This window comes from Stomoxys calcitrans, chromosome 4 (genome assembly GCF_963082655.1).
Source record: "Stomoxys calcitrans chromosome 4, idStoCalc2.1, whole genome shotgun sequence".
NCBI classification, from domain to species: Eukaryota; Metazoa; Arthropoda; class Insecta; order Diptera; family Muscidae; genus Stomoxys; species Stomoxys calcitrans.
The window spans coordinates 50642394-50660295 of NC_081555.1; the positions used below are offsets into that span (position 1 = coordinate 50642394).

Genomic DNA, 17902 nt, shown 5'->3' on the forward strand with positions numbered 1-17902 from the left:
ATAAATGAAAACATTGACAACGATTCAGTCCACCTCAGCATAACAGAATTTTTCAACAAGACATCTGTAGGAACACATCGTGGATGAGAAATGATTAAACGATATGTTAATATTTATTTATTATATACATCGTGGATGAGAAATGATTAAACGATATGTTAATATTTATTTATTTATTTATTTCTTGATAGTAATACATAAGCCTCCTCGGCCAAAAAAACGTATTACAACGATATATATTCCTAAATAAGCATTAAAAAATTTAAATACTTCACAGTTACATAAAGATGTAAGATTCTTAGCCTAATTCATTTTAATTGGCTCCCAAGCCATAAAAAGATTATGCAAAAATTTAAACTCTTGGATTTTTTAACAAGTCCCATGTTAGCAATACAAAAAGATTCAAGCAACAACATTAAGTTTGATCTGTAGAATAGAAGTTAATAAGCTTTAAGCGAAATACATTATTCGAGTGTGAAAAGATTCTTAACTCAGCGGGCAATACATTCCAACTCCTGGTCACACGAATACAGAATGATCTTTCGAAAACAGACCTAAATATACGGGGCAAGTTTATCTGAGTACTCCTACTTGAGCGAGAAAAATTGAAGTATCTACGCAGTGTAACCGGTGTTCCACTTCTTATAACTTTGTAAAAGAATAAAATATTTCGTACATCAATTAAACGGTCAAAAGAAGTTCCCAAGAAGGTTTTGACATACCCTGAAATGTTGTCACGAACACGTACATTATATACAAACCTAGCTACTGCATTCATAGCCCGTTTCAGTTTAAGAAGATTATAGTCAAATGTTCCTGACGTTATCTCCAAGCCATATAAAAGTTGAGGCATTAACAGAGCGTGAGCAAGTCTGACTTTCACCCACGAAGGGAAATAAATACCTGCCGAATACAACCGACGCAAAATACTATAAATACAAGAATGGAGAGAGTCAATATGACAACCGAAATTATGGTCTTTATCAATCACTATCCCCAAACATTTAATCCTATCAACAAAATTAACTCTAGAATTTCCCACAAAAATATCAAATACAGGCTGCATCTGGGATCCAAACTGTAATGCCTTAGTTTTTGAAGGATTGATAGAAAGCGAGTTAGACTAGACCATAACAAGATTCGTCCTATAGAAACATTAATATTCATCTCCAAAATATTGCTAAAACCACGATCCACACTAAAAAGAAGATATATATCGTCTGCAAAAAGAAAGGTGTCACACAAGTTACGTCCAAGGAATTCAGAAAAATCATTAATGTAGAGTATAAAAAGAAGAGGTCCTATGATCGAACCCTGCGACACACCAGAAGAGAGGGGAATAATGCTAGATTGAGCTCCATTAAAATCAACAAATTGTGATCTACCGCACATATACGACATAACAAGCCTGCAAGCAGATCTAGAAAATTTAAAGTTATCCCTTAATTTCTTAACCATAGTACCCAGGATTCACTATTGGTGAATCCTGCATAGTACCAAAGCAAATAGAGTTAAATGCTTTAGTCAAGTCAAGAGACAAAATGACACAATCTTTCCCTTTATTCAAGCCATTCCGTATTGACTCAGTAAGATGAAGCAGCATAGATGTCGTGCTGTGACCTGATCGAAACACATATTGGGAATCAACAATTTTATGCCCAGCACCCAACATTATTTGATCTTTAAGAATATGTTCGAAAACTTTAGAAAGTACTGGAAGAATTGAAATAGGTCTTAGATCATCAGGACCACGAATAATAGAAGACTTAGGAATTGGTACTACACGCGAAATTTTCCATACATCAGGAAACACAGAAGAAGTCAAAATAGAATTAAATAAATGCAAAATCAAATCAGAAGTGTAGGGAAATAAAAGTTTAAGAAAATTGATAGGAATACCATCAACACCAATGGACCTGGCCTTAATTTTTCCTAAAGCTACCGCAACATCATCAATATTTACACAACGAAAGGATACCGAATCTCCAATATCAGGAAATAATTCAAAATCAATATTTATAGGTCGGTTAGCTTGAACACCGGAACCAAAAAAATTGTTAATCTTATCAACATCAACATCATAGACCAGAACCCTTAAGAACACGCCAAAAGCCCTTGGAATCTAAACTACCAAATCGTTCAGAATAATATCTATTTCTTTCCTTCCGTATAACGGATTTGGCCTTGTTCCGATATTTACAAAAAGTCTTCCAATTCTCAGGAGTACGATGCTCTTGATATGCACTATATGATAAATCTCTAAGATTCTGAGCAGACAAAATCTTTCTGCACTTCATCCAATAACCGCCGTCATTATGAATCCTTTTTCTTACAACAGGCACGAACGCAAAAAGATAATCAAAAAGCAAGGTGATACGAGCACCCAAATCATCGACTTCAGAAGTGTTAAAGAAGGGTGCATAATCAAAGGCAGATAAGCACTGCATCAAACCGTCCCAGTCAATATTTCCATAGTCCCTGTACTCTATTATGTCCTCAAAAGCCGCCAAAACAATATTAAAAGATGAAAAAATAAGTGCGTGGTGAGAAATGGATGGACACTGAACTTGATTAGAGTAACAGGTCATTGAGCCATCACTTACGAGCATAAAATTTATTAAAGATGATGATCCATGAGCAACACTATAATGGGTCGGTCTAGAATTGTGTACAATAGATAGATAAATCAAGCCTACTACAAACAGATCGCAATAAGGTAGATCTCGATACATTAAATAAATCGCAGTTAAAATCACCAAAAATAATGACTTTTGAGTAGTTCAAAAGAATGTCATAGTGTAGTTCCTCAAAAGACATGATATCGCCGACAGGGGGAAGATAAACCACACCAAATAAAAGATTCATATTACCAGAGGTTATTTCCACGAATAGGGACTCACATTTCCCCAAAACAGAAGAACGAAACACAACTTTGTGTTTCAAAGTATTTGACACATATACACCTACTCCACCACCCCTCATCCCATTACGGCCATTTCTATAAAATCTGTAGCCCGGAATACTAACGGCTTTACTAGAAACAACAGGTTTCAGCCATGTCTCAGAAATTCCAAAAACATCCAGCTTGGATTCAGACAAAATCGACCTGAGCTCGTCAAGCTTGACAGAATTAGGAGAGAGTCGAATACTCTGACCATTTATATGTCCCACATTAAATTTCCCAACCATTGTGCCCAAAACAGAACTAAAATTTGCATAATTGCTAACCACAGGACCCATATTTAAATCAAAAGACATCAAAAGTTAAAATTACTACCATGGTGGGGAACCAAACTGTTGATATTAGATATAATTTGCTTATGAAACTTAAAAACATTAAAAACTATCAATTATTCAAATGACACAGCCAATCATTAATATTATGAGATCATAAATATAATTACTATTCAGAGAATGATAGAAAAATATATGTATATATATATATATATATATATATATATATATATGTATATATATATATATATATATATATATATATATATATATATATATATATATATATATATATATATATATATATATATATATATATATATATATATATATATATATATATATATATATATATATATATATATATATATATATATATACCTTGATTTAACTGATTTACGTTTTAAATTGAACTACCGTCCGTTTGTGACCTTTTAAATTTCTTTAATTTTCTTATATAAAATTGTAAAAAAGAAATGAATGAGAAACATGGTACCAAGATTTAACGATATTAAAAAGAAATTTAAAAGGTCACAAACGGACGGTAGTTCAATTTAAAACGTAAATCAGTTAAATCAAGGTTTTAAAAATGTACATATGTACATACAAAGCAGAACTCAAAAGTAAAAAGAAATTTGGACAAGCGCAGAAGTATCATCCTCAACAAGTGAAGAACACTGGTTGAAATCACGGACAACTTCAGTTCCATCATGAAGAAACACCTTAGCCCTGAGCTTGTCACCATTCAACACTCTGTACTTAGTGACTAATTTCTTACGCACCAAGTTCCTACATATAGCGTTAAGTAGGGCCGCAGCTGGTGTGTAGTGATCATTTAAATAGACTCTGCTATTTATGTCACAACCTTCTTCCGCAATAACATCACTAACTTTCAGTGTCCGAGTCGCATAGTACTCCTTCATAATAGCATCACAGACTAGTAGAGAGTTAAACTTAACAAGAACCAACTTCCGATTGTGCATATAGCAAACATTATTTATATCATACTTAGTGAGGGGTATCTTAAAGGTATCTCCTAACACAACAACAGCGGCAACCAAGTCTTTCAAGTTCGAAGGCAATCCATCAATAACTATATCAGTACGATAGATACGTCGATGCAAAATGTTGATTCCAACCTCCAAAGCATTAATTCTTGCAGGACATGTTGAAGCAACATCATCGATGCGTTTATTACATACATACATCAATTTCAGCTTTTATTTCTTTTAAGCAAGATGCCATCTCAGTCTTTATTTCGCCCAAAACAGATTTGATGCAATTCATTTCGTCTTTGTTAACAGCAAGAAAGTCGTCAAATTTCATATTTAGACACTGTATGTCATCAGCAATGCCACCACCATCGCCCCCACAGCCACCTGAACCAATCTTAACCTCGCAGTTGTTGCATATAAATGCAGAGACTTTAATAGCCATAAGCGCTATTAGATCCTTTTCAGAGAGTTTTGCGCAAGATGCATGAAGCCAGCCAGAACAAATGCGGCATCTTATGCTTCCATTTTTAGCAATAGCTTCACTACAGGCAACACAATTTACTTTAGCAGCACCCGGCATCTTTAATGTCAACAAACAGCAGCAACAACAACAACAAAAATGGTGCAATAAGTCAGTTTGCTTATTTTGAAACGGAAGGCGGCACAAAGCAAAAGGCAAAAAAAAGGCACATTTAGAGATGAATTCAGCAATATTTTGTTACTGTTTTACGCCAACAATGCAGTGTTATGCAATGGAAAGCCACTTGGAAAATGAAATATAAATGTCTGTGGGGAAATTCACAATTTTTCTAGCAAATTTCATTCACTCCAAACAAATTAAACTTTAATTGGTATAAGCGATCACAAGTTAGGTCCGTAAACAAAGTTAAGCCAAAGAAAATAATAAAAATGATCAGCTGCTCTTTCACACACGTCTATTCAGGCATAGCGTTGCCACTTTATTATTATTATATTATAATATTTTATAATATAATAATAATATATAATAGTATATAATACTATACGACAGTATATAATAACATATAATTTATAATATTTTTATATGTATTCTAAATACTCATACGAATTGAGCTAGGCTCATATTCGTTTTACGTACTTAACTCCAAAAACCAAATAGTATATAACATGTTCAAATGTTCTGTCCAATGCATATGAACATTCCTTTTAAATATATACATACAAGCCTGTGATACAGGATTCACTAATAGAAGGTTAGGTCACATGCAAAAACACAAACTGGATAGGCCCCATAAACATCATTAAGGATGTCAAATCTGACGATTGAAAATGTCATCATATAGGAGAAAACGTAAACAAAGAATGAATGTAAAAAGAGAACAAGTTGACATCCTCAATGCCAAGTACTGCCAAATATTAAAAAAAGTATATCGGCTGATCGCTTGGCTTAACCTTATTCAGTGAATCCTGCCTGTGATATTTACATTTACATTTATAAACTGGTTATTCATGTCGCTCTGTAAGCTATTGTTATTAACAGAATATTGTTATCTCGTTATAGTTGTTGTCTAGTTATAAGTAAATTTTTGTATTAACAGACACTTTTTGCTCTGTAAGCAACTGTAAAGGCCGAGAGCAAGCCTTTTTGATTTTTCACTTTGTTTTGATATCCATATTCATATCTATTCAATTCATTGTAAAGCACGTAGCCAAGTATCCATATCATCGTGTATTGGAACGAGACAATAATAGTTCTGAATATAATTTTTTTATTGTTATCGATAAGTAGTACATACAAATGTAATCGAAAAAGAAGAAGACTCAAATAAACACACACTTAATCACTTAATCATTTAGTTTGTATAAAAAGTAGAGAAAATAATAAGTGGAGATACAAAAACGTGTTTTAGTATAGAAACAAAAACATTTGATTTCTATTAAATTTCGCTCGCAAACAAATGAAAATTTCAGTCGCAAAGGGTTGGTTTTCTTTCTGCTTTCGGAATAGTCGCGGAAATCTAATTGTTCCGTGAGCGGAATTTGACAGTTATGTTTTGTTTTTATTTTCATACCAAAAGACCGTTTGGGTTTTATTATTTTTTTAAAATACCCAACTTTACATATGATTGTTGTTGTAACCACTTTTGTATGTGGAGGTGGCCATCCTCGTCATGCTTCATATGTGGGGAAGCTCGTTCAGGTCCAAAGGACTGATCTCCGCGGGAACCTTATGGTCATTGGTTATTTAAATTCGCCTTTTCATATCAAGTATCATTGGCACTCAGCGTTTAAACAGGAGTCGGTGATTTTCCGCTTCTGCAGTTGCAGCTGCTCCAAATTCCACTATCCGCAACCTGTGGAGGCACCCGGTAGCTCCCAGCTGAGCTACTCGTAATGACGATGAACACTACACAAATCACACTACATGTTCTTGTCTTATTACATGTCAAATGTTGCTATTGTTGTACTATTGTTGTACACATTATGTGATACAAATAAAAATAACACATGAAAATCATACTTCAAAATAGCACTATTGTTTTTTCGATTAGAGTGTTGCTCTATTCCTTTAGACAAAAACATAAAGAAACCTGCTGTTTTTGTTGTAAGTTGAATAAAAGCAACCCCAAATTAAATTGATTTCACAACTTTAACAATTTGTAACCATAAAAAATCAGCATTTGCTCACATTTTGAGGTTATGTCATTTAAAAATAACATACTAGTGTGATAGCAAAAATGATGAATCGTATGTTAATTGGCAAATTTGACACACTTATTGAAATACCAATGATACATGAGACAAGTGACATGTCATAAGACAAGAATATATAGTGCGTTAGAGCCTTCACATATTTCTTTGTAAACGGTAATTGGTAGATCCCATACATCGAAAAAAATCAAATGATTTTGATTTTTCATGAATATGTGTACATGTGAAGCATACACCTTTGTTTTCACCAATACTATTAAAATGACTATGTACACATGCCATCTAAACGGGCAATTATTTGTTATTGTTGTAGCAGTTTATTGTGTTCTATCTTTCGTCTGTTTGATTCTGTTGAGTGTCAAGACCCAGGAACTCTGCGACTAAGATGGGGTGTGCCACAGGGATCTGGGTCTGAGTCGTGTGGGTCTGGCCGGGCAGCTAAACAGGTAACGTGTATCGTGCGGTCCCTGGTTACATTACGGGACATACATCTTGCACGTCGGCATCAATCCTAGCTCTGTGGGAATTGAGGCGGCTGCATCTGCCGGAACGTAACTGAGCCAGAACCACTCTGGTTTGCCGGGGGAGGTCGATTTCTTCGGGTGCAATGGGTGGCGGTCATTCTCCAAGGCAATTATTTCAGTCCCATTCAGTGCAAGTCACATGTTCTATGATAGATTTGCAGTGCAAAGTAGTACTGGAAAGATATCGATATTATGCGGTAACAGATAATAATAACCAATTAAAGCCTAGTACTAGGATTCACTGAATAAGGTTAAGCCAAGCGGTCAGCCGACATAAATTTTTTTTAATTTTTGGCAGAAGTTGGCATTTAGGATGTAAACTTGTTCTCTTTTAACATTCTTTCTTCGTTTACGTTTCCTCCCATTTGATGACATTTCCAATCGGCAGTTTTGATACCTTTAATGATGTTCATGAGGCCTATCCACTTTATGTTTGCGCAAGTGACCTAACCTTCCATTAGTGAATCCTGAACACTACCAAAGAAACAGTTTTCAACTGATTGCGTGAGACCACGTTGTGTCTTTACCTTCCAATTCTACCCACTGTTCTGTTTCACTTGCCAAAGTGGAGTATGTTCAGTTTGGCTTACCAAGGTTCATTTTTGCTATCAGCTGTGTTTATAGTAAATAAAATGTTAGTTAAGTACATAGAATAACGAAATTTGAAAGGGCAAAATGTCTAAAATAATTTTCAACGCAATTAGAAACTCACGTAATATAAACAAATTGGCTTATGGGTAATATGCACATTTTTAATTTATTCTCTGAGAATTGTTATTTATTGCTCAATAACCAATAGAAATGTTATCCAACAAAGGAGTTTAATGCAGAATGTTGGGATCCTGATGGGAGCACAAGGCAATGGCAAACTTTTGAAAACTAGCAACACGGTTTTTCGGCATATGTTTCCTCAACAACAGCGGACAATGTTCATACAGACACAGGACACACCGAATCCAGATAGTTTAAAATTTCTTCCTGGCATTGAGGTTCTAGGCAAAGGAAACACTTATGATTTCCCGGCAGTATCGGCAGCTTATTGCAGTCCATTGGGTATTTGTCAAATTAATATAATATGCACATGTATAAAAACGCAATTATGAACCTTTATATTATTCCAGCTAAACTTTTATTTCGTATAGAGGGTGTGCGATCTGTGTTCTTTGGTAGTGATTTTATAACCATTTCCAAAGAAGAGGAAGCTGAGTGGGGTATTATAAAACCTGAGGTGTTTGCTGTTATCATGGACTTTTTTTCCAGTGGCTTACCCATATTGAATGAGGCAAAACCAAATACCGACACACAAATTAACGATGATGATGATGACACAGTTATGATGATCAAAGAGCTGTTGGATAGTCGAATTAGACCAACGGTCCAAGAAGACGGTGGAGATATAATATTCATGGGCTTCGAGAATGGCATTGTGAAATTAAAAATGCAAGGTTCTTGTTCTTCATGTCCAAGCTCGATTGTCACTCTCAAAAATGGAGTCGAAAATATGTTACAATTTTATATACCAGAAGTACAAGGTGTGGAACAAGTTTTCGACGCTGTGGATAAAATAGTTGACAAGGAATTTGAAAAGTTGGAACAGAACATTAAATTAAAGGAGAAAGGTGGTGACACAGCCGAAGCAAAATAAATCAATGTACTTGGAGACACTAGCTGTTATGCGACAGAAACTTTGTGAAAACCTAAAATTTACTGAGCTTCGAATAATAAAATGTTAAAGATTAGTTTAATTCATTATTACAACATTGTGTTTGCCAATTGAGTATTTATTACAGACAATTTGAAATAATATAACTCAAAAATAGGTACTCCGTTTATTGAAATATTTCCCAAGGAGGATAACAAAATTATTTCCTATTGTTTATGACATGGGACATATGATTAGTGATACCAACAAAAAAAAGTCGTGAAATTTTGTGTAAAAAAAGCACTAACTTCGTGTTTTGAAAATTTTTGCAAGTAGGTTTATAATTTCAAGGAAAAAATTGCTTTTGTAGCTTAGCGTTTGGATTATTCCTGGAATAAGTAAAAAACCATGAAAATCACGATGAGTGAACGAATTGAAAAAATATAATGGCACTTCGCCATCGAATGATTGTATCTTAATCGTCCAGCTGTTGATTTTATTGACCCGTAAGAACGCCGAGGTTTAAATCACGGGTGGAACACAAGGAAACATGCTCAGTGAAAGTTTTGCCCCCGTTAATACCGCCGACATTTGTGAAGTATTCAGCTATATGAGACTTTTTTTGTAGAGGTGTCTTAAGCAGAGCTTCGTTTGGACTCGTCGAAAGTGGTCGTTGATCATTGGGTAAAACTTTAATCTTACCCAATGATTTGAGTATTTGAAAGAAATATGCTCCCCGTGACAGAAAGCGACACCAAAAAACTCGAACTTACAAAAAAAAAAAACGATAACAAGCATTAACTAGAAATGCAAAACACGTCCACCTAGTGCCTTTTTTTCGTTTGGCACCAGATGTTACCTTTTCGGGTTTTTAGTAACCTAAAAAGTACCAAATCTATTGCGAAAAACACTAAGTTGGCATCCCTGTATATGATAATTAAATAATTAACCTTATTAAGAAAGTCCTAGCATTTTTGACTTTAACTGTCGAAGATTCAAGTTCGCATTTTGTCCGTATTATACAAAAAGTCGAGATGATTTTTATTAGGGTAGGTTGAAAAGAGTGTGCGGATATTAATTCGCCCCATCGCACTAAATACTAAAAAGTCGACTTCAAAAAGAAAATCTGAGTTAGGAATTCCGTGCTGCCTACAAAATCCTTAATTGTTTTTCATATCACGCTCTTACCATGGTTCATATCTGATATTGTGCCCCACCTAAGTAGGCTTGTCTGTTGGCCGCGAAAGCCGGGCGATGACAGACAAGTGTGTTCAAGGTTTCACTTTTCCCCTCTAATCAATTATTATCACGGAAACACAAAGTCCAAATCATTACTTGTTGTAAGCTACTTTTTTGGTTTTATCTTAGAAATCTCATGATAAAAATTTAGGATATTTTGAAACTTTTTTAACGTGATAATAAGCATTCGATTTTAGGGGATAAGTGAAACCTAAAGCACACCCGAGGAAATGCTTCAATGTCTCATCATACTCCCCTCATGCCCCACACTTGTTATGACTTGCCGCACCAATTTTCCATAAGTGAGCTCGCAGTCCTGTGTCTTCTTATGGTACCCAAAGCTGTACTGACCACCTTCTTGCTTCCTTTCAGTTATAGCCTCGTCTTCTCACGATCCGGATCTTCCCATAGGATTTTCGCCGTCCTAACAACCATTTCGGACGCAGTCCCTAACTCGGGCTGCGTCGACCCGAAAGGCTTCGGGTTAACCAAGTTTATTGACTGCAGTCCTCTGGTCTTCACTGCCAAATCGTTTGCTTTTTTCATTCCTCCCTAATCCGCTATGGCCCGGCACCCAAACGATGCGGATCGTGCCATCCTCAAAGAAGTCATTAATCTCCTTCTTACACACCAAGACTGTTCGTGATCTTACCATCCTGGTTGTTATTGCCCTGATGGCTAGTTTACTGCCCTTATAGATGTTCACACTCGACGTCCTCGCGTGAAAACCACACCACCCCACGCGTTCCATGATCGCTCGGTTCTCTGCCTGCAAGATCCTGGCACGGTATAGCTGTGAGCCCCACACAGGCGGGAACTTTGAGATCCGATCTGTGCAGTGTTCATCGCTAGAAGCTTACAATCAGCGGTACCGAGCGGGGAGTCTCAGTGAGCAGCCGGTCGGCACCGACTTTTGCGTAAATACTGAGTTCCTATGATGCTTCATACGACAAGGCGAGTTTCAGGCGCCTTTAAATAACCAACGGCCATCATGTTTCCGCGGCGATCGGTCGTATAGACCGGAACGACCCTGCTCTCATATAAGAGCTTGATGAGGATCGCCACCTCCACATACAAATGTGGCTACCACAACAAGAACAACAACATGGTCAGGCAGTCTGAAACAGACAGGTTCTCAATATAGACCCACCGGCCAATCTGTACACTAGCTTTGATCCATCCGTGTAACATGATCTTCCAAATGGCAATACGAGGTTTCCGTCAATCTAAGACTATGCTGCTGGCAGCAGTGCCTCGCACTCTACCTCAAGTGTCGTCTAATGTATCCGATCGGAGACCTCTTCCAATCCTTCCAGGTTTCCTATCGTCGCCTCGATTACATACGTTCATGGTATGACCTACTCTAATCCTCTATCCATTCTCCCATCGCCTTAAGTCTCATAGCCGCAATGGCTTCCTCACACTTAATTTGTATGTCTATGGGTCGAATATCTAGAATAATCTCCAGTACCCTAGTGGGCATGTTCCACATTGTTCCCCCTATGCCAAGACAACATGTTCTCGTAACCTGTTGCATTGTCCTAACGTTGTACTTTTTCTCCATCGTAATCCATCAAACTACTGAGGCATAAGTATGTATTGATCTCTAGAGCCAGTGGACTTTCCTAGAATTCAGAACCCATTTCGAGCATAAGGTCTATCTACATAGTGCCCAACAACTGTGAGCCTTCTCCGTTTCTGAATTTGTCACTTCCAATGCAGTTTCCCGTCCAAGATCACACTTCAGTATTTGACCTTGTCGGATATTGAAATCTTTATCTTCCTCGTGAACAGGCATATTTTAGTCTTCTCTGGGTTAACATTGAGGTCTCATATACCATATGCAAAATCTTTTCGACGCTTCCGCATAGCTGGTTCGGATCCTTACCCCTAAAAAGTATTATAACATCGTCTGCATAGCAGCATAGCAGACGGGTGCAAATCCCACATCAGTAAGCATCCGTAATAGGTTATTTATAGTGGTCGCCCAAAGCAGTGGCGATAAAATGGGGTCCTGTGGCGTGCCCTGTGCCACTTTCTCCCTAATATTTATGTCATGGTACCCATATTTATCCACCTGTTCCTTAGAATATGGTTTATCCAGTCTAACTGGGTTGACTCGCTACTGGTCTAAGGATTGGATCAGTGTGTCGGTCCGCACATAGCTTAAAGCCCCCTCGATGCCAATACATACTGCCAGTGTGTACGTCTTAGCATCGAAGGATTATTCTATTTTATGCACAACCTCGAGCAGGGCAGTCTCCACTGACCTTCCCTTGACATAGGCATGTTGTTTGCATTTAAGCAGTTCGCTTGATGTCCTACTCTTTATAATGGTATTCACAATGCGTTCCATGGTTTTGAGTATAAAGGACTTAAGGCTTTTAGGCCTGTAGGCCTTTGGTGTCGCATAATTCGCCTTGCTGGGTTTGGGTATAAACATCAACATTGCGTTGCTCTCGGCAAAAAAACAAATTAAAAAATAGTCGGCCTCCTTACGTCGGAATTATTCCATCAGCTCCGGGTGACTTAAATGGTATGAAGCTCCTCTAGGCTTCCTTGACCATAAATTCCGTTATGATAAACCATCGATCAACCTCATTATTCCAAGATACCGGTGTCTCCGTGAGTTCGGGATTCACGTATCCTATGGAAAATGGATTTTCATCAAAAGCCTCAACATGTCCTCCGTTGTCTCTGCTCTCACTCCTATGTCGTCTACTAAGGTTTCAGTTTGAACAAGGGTTTTTGAGAGAAACTTTTTCATCTTGGCGGCATCATTAACACTATCGACCTGTTCGCAGAAAAGTTTCTAGGAGGTGCTTTTTGCCGCTCTGGTAATCTTATTGATTTCCTTGAGCAATGTGTTATGCGCATCCCCATATACTTCTGCTTTTTTACGACGTTCTCTGTTAAAAAGTCTGTTGAACTCTTTCCCAATGTTGCGAATCTCCCAATCTCTCTCGATTATCCAGGGTTTTCCTTGGGTTGATTTCCTTTCTCGAAGAGGACAACTATCTTCGAAAGACTCCACTAGTGCAGTCGTAATTCTAGGTTGGTTTGTATTGTGTGAGTTACGCACCATATGCACGCATGCATCTAACGGATTAAGTTAACCAACTATCTCAACTTTAAACGCGTTACAAGGAGCAAAACATATGATTTGAATATGTTTCTATTAAAAAATTGTTTTGCAGTTCATAACTTAGAGAAATTCTTTATTGATTTTAATAATATATCACATTATTTACCATTTCCATTGAAATTAACTTTGGAAATGACATAAATATTTTGATTTTTAGAAATCCGTGTGGAGCAAAAAGTGTGTGGTATGTAACTCAACCCAAACAACGCATGATGCACTCATAAATGATGCTTGAGGTATGTTCTTCTTCTTCTTCTTCTTGGTTTCATATGCTGCGCATATGAAACATTTAATAAAAGGTGACTGAGACACCAGATCTATGATGCCACCTTTCCTGGGATCCATAGTTGGGGATTATAGTAAATTGCCGGGTTGCATTGTTGAAATTTAATGTTGTTTGATTGTTTGATAGGGTTGATTGTTGAAATTTTTAAAGTAATTTGTTGGAACGTTTATAAAATTTATAAATTGCCATGTACAGATTGCAGTCGTCCTTCTGCAATATTTCCAGACAGCTAGTTCGGTTGATTCCGATTCTTCTGGCCCTGTCAATCAGTAGGTCTCTGGCGTCTAAATCCATGTTGGGGCATTCAAATGTGAGATGGTCTATAGACTGAATAGAGCCACACTCACATAAGTCGGTATCGACTATGTTAATTCTTTTCAGATGCTCTCTGGCTAGTGTATGTCCAAATCTGAGTCTGCAAATGAGGGTTATTACACCCCTAGGTAATTTCCGATCTTTAAACCATGGCGTAGTATTCACCGTACGGGATAGAGAGTAGAGTCTGCGGCCGTGAGGGCTGTCGTCCCATTTTTGTTGCCATCGACAGATAGCATTAGCCTTGTCATATGATTTTATCTCCATATGGGGTATCGCAGGATGGTCCGTGGCATCCTCATGATTCACTGCAACAGAGTCAACGTACTCATTTCCTGGTATACCCATATGACTGGGTACCCACAGAAAAATTATCGTGTAGCCAGCCACGGCCAATTGATGTAAGAGGTGTTTTATTGACCATATGTGTGGATGTGTCCTGTTGTTTCCAAATGTATCCAAGGCCGATAACACCGACCTGCTGTCTGAGATAATAATGTATTGACCAATATCATTCACCTTTATGAATTTTAGCGACTCGACTATTGCGTACACCTCTGCAGAGAATATTGTATTAACTGGGTGTATCGAGAAGGAAGCCTCTATGTCCATATCTGGAACCCAAAATGCAAGGCCAGTCCTTTCTCGAGTCTTAGATCCGTCTGTGTATATCCTGGTATATTGTCTCCATCTATCTTCAATGATCTGGTTAAATTGCTGCAACACGATCTTCTCATCTGTGCATCCCTTTCGAACATCCATAAATTCCACCTTAGGTCTATACGTAACACTGTCGAAAGGGTGTTGATATCTAGGTATCTTTTCGTAGTCCTCGATCTTAAACTCACGAATTTTCTTTCCATATTCGGACATGAACACAGATCCCGAGAAACCGTTGTTGATATATCTCATTATATATTTTCTTGCTGGATGTGTTCTGTTAGAGATGATCTTGTTGATGTAATTATTCGCCAAAAGTCCAATTCTCTCCGGCACTGGCATGATTTTAGCTTGCTGTTCCAACGCAAGGGTGTGAGTAGAGATCATCGCTCCCAGAGCGACCCTTATGGCCTTGAATTGTACTCTTTGTAAAATAAGAGACTCGGCGGGAGAGCAATCCATTAACAACGGAGCCATGTATTCCATTCTGGGTCTTACCACTCCCTTGTAGAGTAGTAATAAATTTTGCGGATCTGCACCCCACGTAACGCCACACAATGCTCTTAAGATATTCATGAACGCAAAACAGTTTTTCTTGACATATTTGACGTGTCTGTCAAGTTTAAGGTGTGGATCCAGTATGTAACCAAGAAAACAGAATGTACTGACGAATTCGACTGAGGAACCTCCAATCAACAAACATGGATTCAATGGGCCCAAGCGCCTCCTGCCGGGTAATATCAGCATAGCCTTCGATTTACTTGGAGAGAGTGAAAGCTGCAACTCGCTCAATCTATTCTCCAAAATAAATACGTCGTGCTGTACTTTCTCAATACACCTCTCCAATGACGAGTCAGAGTAAAACACAGCTACATCATCGGCGTATCCCAAAATCTCAGATTCCAAGTTGCCAAAAAGATCATTTATGTAAACATTAAAGCTTAAAGGACTGATTACCGAGCCTTGTGGTGTTCCGGTAAATGACCTCCTCCGATAGGTCTTACCGTTCCTCTCCATAAAAAGGTCTTTATATCGTAGTAGGTTGTATAACACCTCGCATGTATGTCCGCTAATTCCAAGTGTCCTATATCTGGATATCAATAAGTCAATGTTCACATTCTCAAAGGCGCTTTTAATATCGAGAAATAAACAAATTGTAAATTTGCCCTCCTTCCTTGCAACCTGGGCTGCCGACCAGAGGGTCACAACATTGTCGTAGGTAGATCTTCCGCGCCTAAATCCAAATTGTGAGTTATTCATCCTGGTTTCATATTCCAAATGGTGCTCGACTCTGTGACAAATCATTTTTTCGAACAACTTACGTAAACAGGACAGGACGGCTATGGACCTATATGAATCAGGTTGATCATTAGGCTTACCTCTTTTATGTATCGGTGTTATCCTATATTGCATCCATGAGACTGGAATTCGTCTGCTTCTCCACACATCGTTAAATAAGTCAAGGAGTGCATTCCTAATATCACCATCAAATTCCTTGATATGGCCATTGCGAATGCCATCAAAGCCGGGTGTGGTATCCCGAGAGGCAGCAATTACCATTTCCAACTCTGGCATTGAGAACGCGGCGTCGGGAACCTCATCTTCATAGCATGGAGAAATAAAAATAGGGCCCTGAGGACCGGCAAGTGTATCACAAAATGGATCTATACATGAATCAGGTATTGAGGGTGATTTGGGAACGTGCATGCCTCTAAATCTCTTAATGATCTTCCAAAGTTCAGTAGGTGTTATCTCTGAGTCTATACCCTCACATGTCAACTTCCAGCCACGCCTTTTCTCGGACCTGATAGTGTAAAAGTACTCTTTTTTGGATAAAGCAAATCTCTTAAAATTCTCCCTCGATGGCCTCTTCCTGAATTCGCAAACAGCTCGAATTTGTTTAGCCTTAGTCCTCTTGCAATTTAAGTTCCACCATGGCGTGTCAGGGTGATTTTTCATATCAGTCCTTGCCTTAAACTTTTCATAAAAAAGTCTAGAAAACACATCAAATTTCTCACCCTCTTGTGTCATCCTAAAAGTGTCGCTCTGAAGTATGCCCCAAACACCCTGGTTTAAGGTATCTTTAGGGATAAAACGAGGGACACCATAAGAGATCTTTTGTTGGACCTTAGGTCTTAATTGAAGTGATACCCTTATCACACAATGCCCGCTACCTAAGGTTTCATTCATGGCTGTCCATGTTGCAATCAGAGCCAACGATGGGTTGCATAATGTAAGGTCAATCGCGGTAGGATTTGCGCAACCAAAAAACGTTTTAGATCCATCATTCAGCAGTACTATATCGTTGTCCTCTATGAATTCGACCATCATCGAACCTTTGTCGTCAATATTACGATTACCCCATATCTGGTGATGGCTGTTGAAATCTCCGCAAATTATATAGTGATCATCACTATTAACCAAAGACAACATGTGGCTAAGATCGTTCTTGTTAAAAGTGGCAGATGGTGGTATGTATGCCGACATAATTACGATGTTGCCAAAATGAGTCTCCAGTTTGCACGCGGCAATTTCCAATCTGTTGTTAGTAGTTATGATCGGGATAGCCCTGTATGTCAGTGTTCTTCGTAATAAGATGGCAACACCTCCGCCATTGGTGGTTCTGTCCCATCTTATCATGTCATATCCAGGTATTGTAAAAGCCTCATCCGGGTCTAAGAATGTCTCAGAAAGACATGCTACATCAATTTCGTGCTCCCTCAAAAATTCCATAAGTTGTGATTTCTTGTTCCTGATACTAGTGAGATTTATTTGAATTAACTTCATCTAGCACTTATCTTTATATTGTGTAAAACGTAAGTCCTGATCCTCATTAGGGATTTGGTAGTTTTCTTCAATAGGAACAGATTGTTGGAATTTTTGAAAGGGATCTTGTAAAGACGTTGTGTTACAATTGGTGGTTGATGTTGTATTGCTGGTTTTGGGTTTGACACTTGATGTTATTGGCTCGTCGTTGAGCGTCGTCTTAGTAATGTTTGTTTTTTCGTTAATCACTTCCTCCGTGATAACAATATCTTCACATGTTGAAGTTCCGATCGGTTCCATAATAATCCCGTCGGCGTCTTCTGGCAAATTAAGTGAACTGACATCCTCAGTTGAAAGTTCTGTTGGTGATATATCTGGTATTACAGTTGGTCTCTCGTCAGGAGT

General features: G+C 37.9%; 1 protein-coding gene and 1 long non-coding RNA gene across 2 annotated transcripts; one reads left to right on the plus strand and one right to left on the minus strand.

Annotated features, from left to right (window-relative positions):
* Positions 1-7190: 7190 nt before the first annotated feature.
* On the minus strand, positions 7191-7953 carry LOC131996807 (uncharacterized). The gene is made up of 2 exons (XR_009398010.1): positions 7842-7953; positions 7191-7617 (listed from the first exon to the last, which is right to left on the minus strand). It is a non-coding gene; the product is annotated as an uncharacterized LOC131996807 (long non-coding RNA).
* Positions 7954-8054: 101 nt separating this feature from the next.
* Positions 8055-9202, plus strand: LOC106080841 (NFU1 iron-sulfur cluster scaffold homolog, mitochondrial). Its single transcript, XM_059366769.1, has 3 exons — positions 8055-8181; positions 8244-8497; positions 8566-9202. The coding sequence occupies exons 1-3, from the start codon at positions 8120-8122 to the stop codon at positions 9087-9089; spliced, it is 840 nt and encodes a 279-aa protein (XP_059222752.1). The 5' UTR covers positions 8055-8119; the 3' UTR covers positions 9090-9202.
* Positions 9203-17902: the final 8700 nt, after the last annotated feature.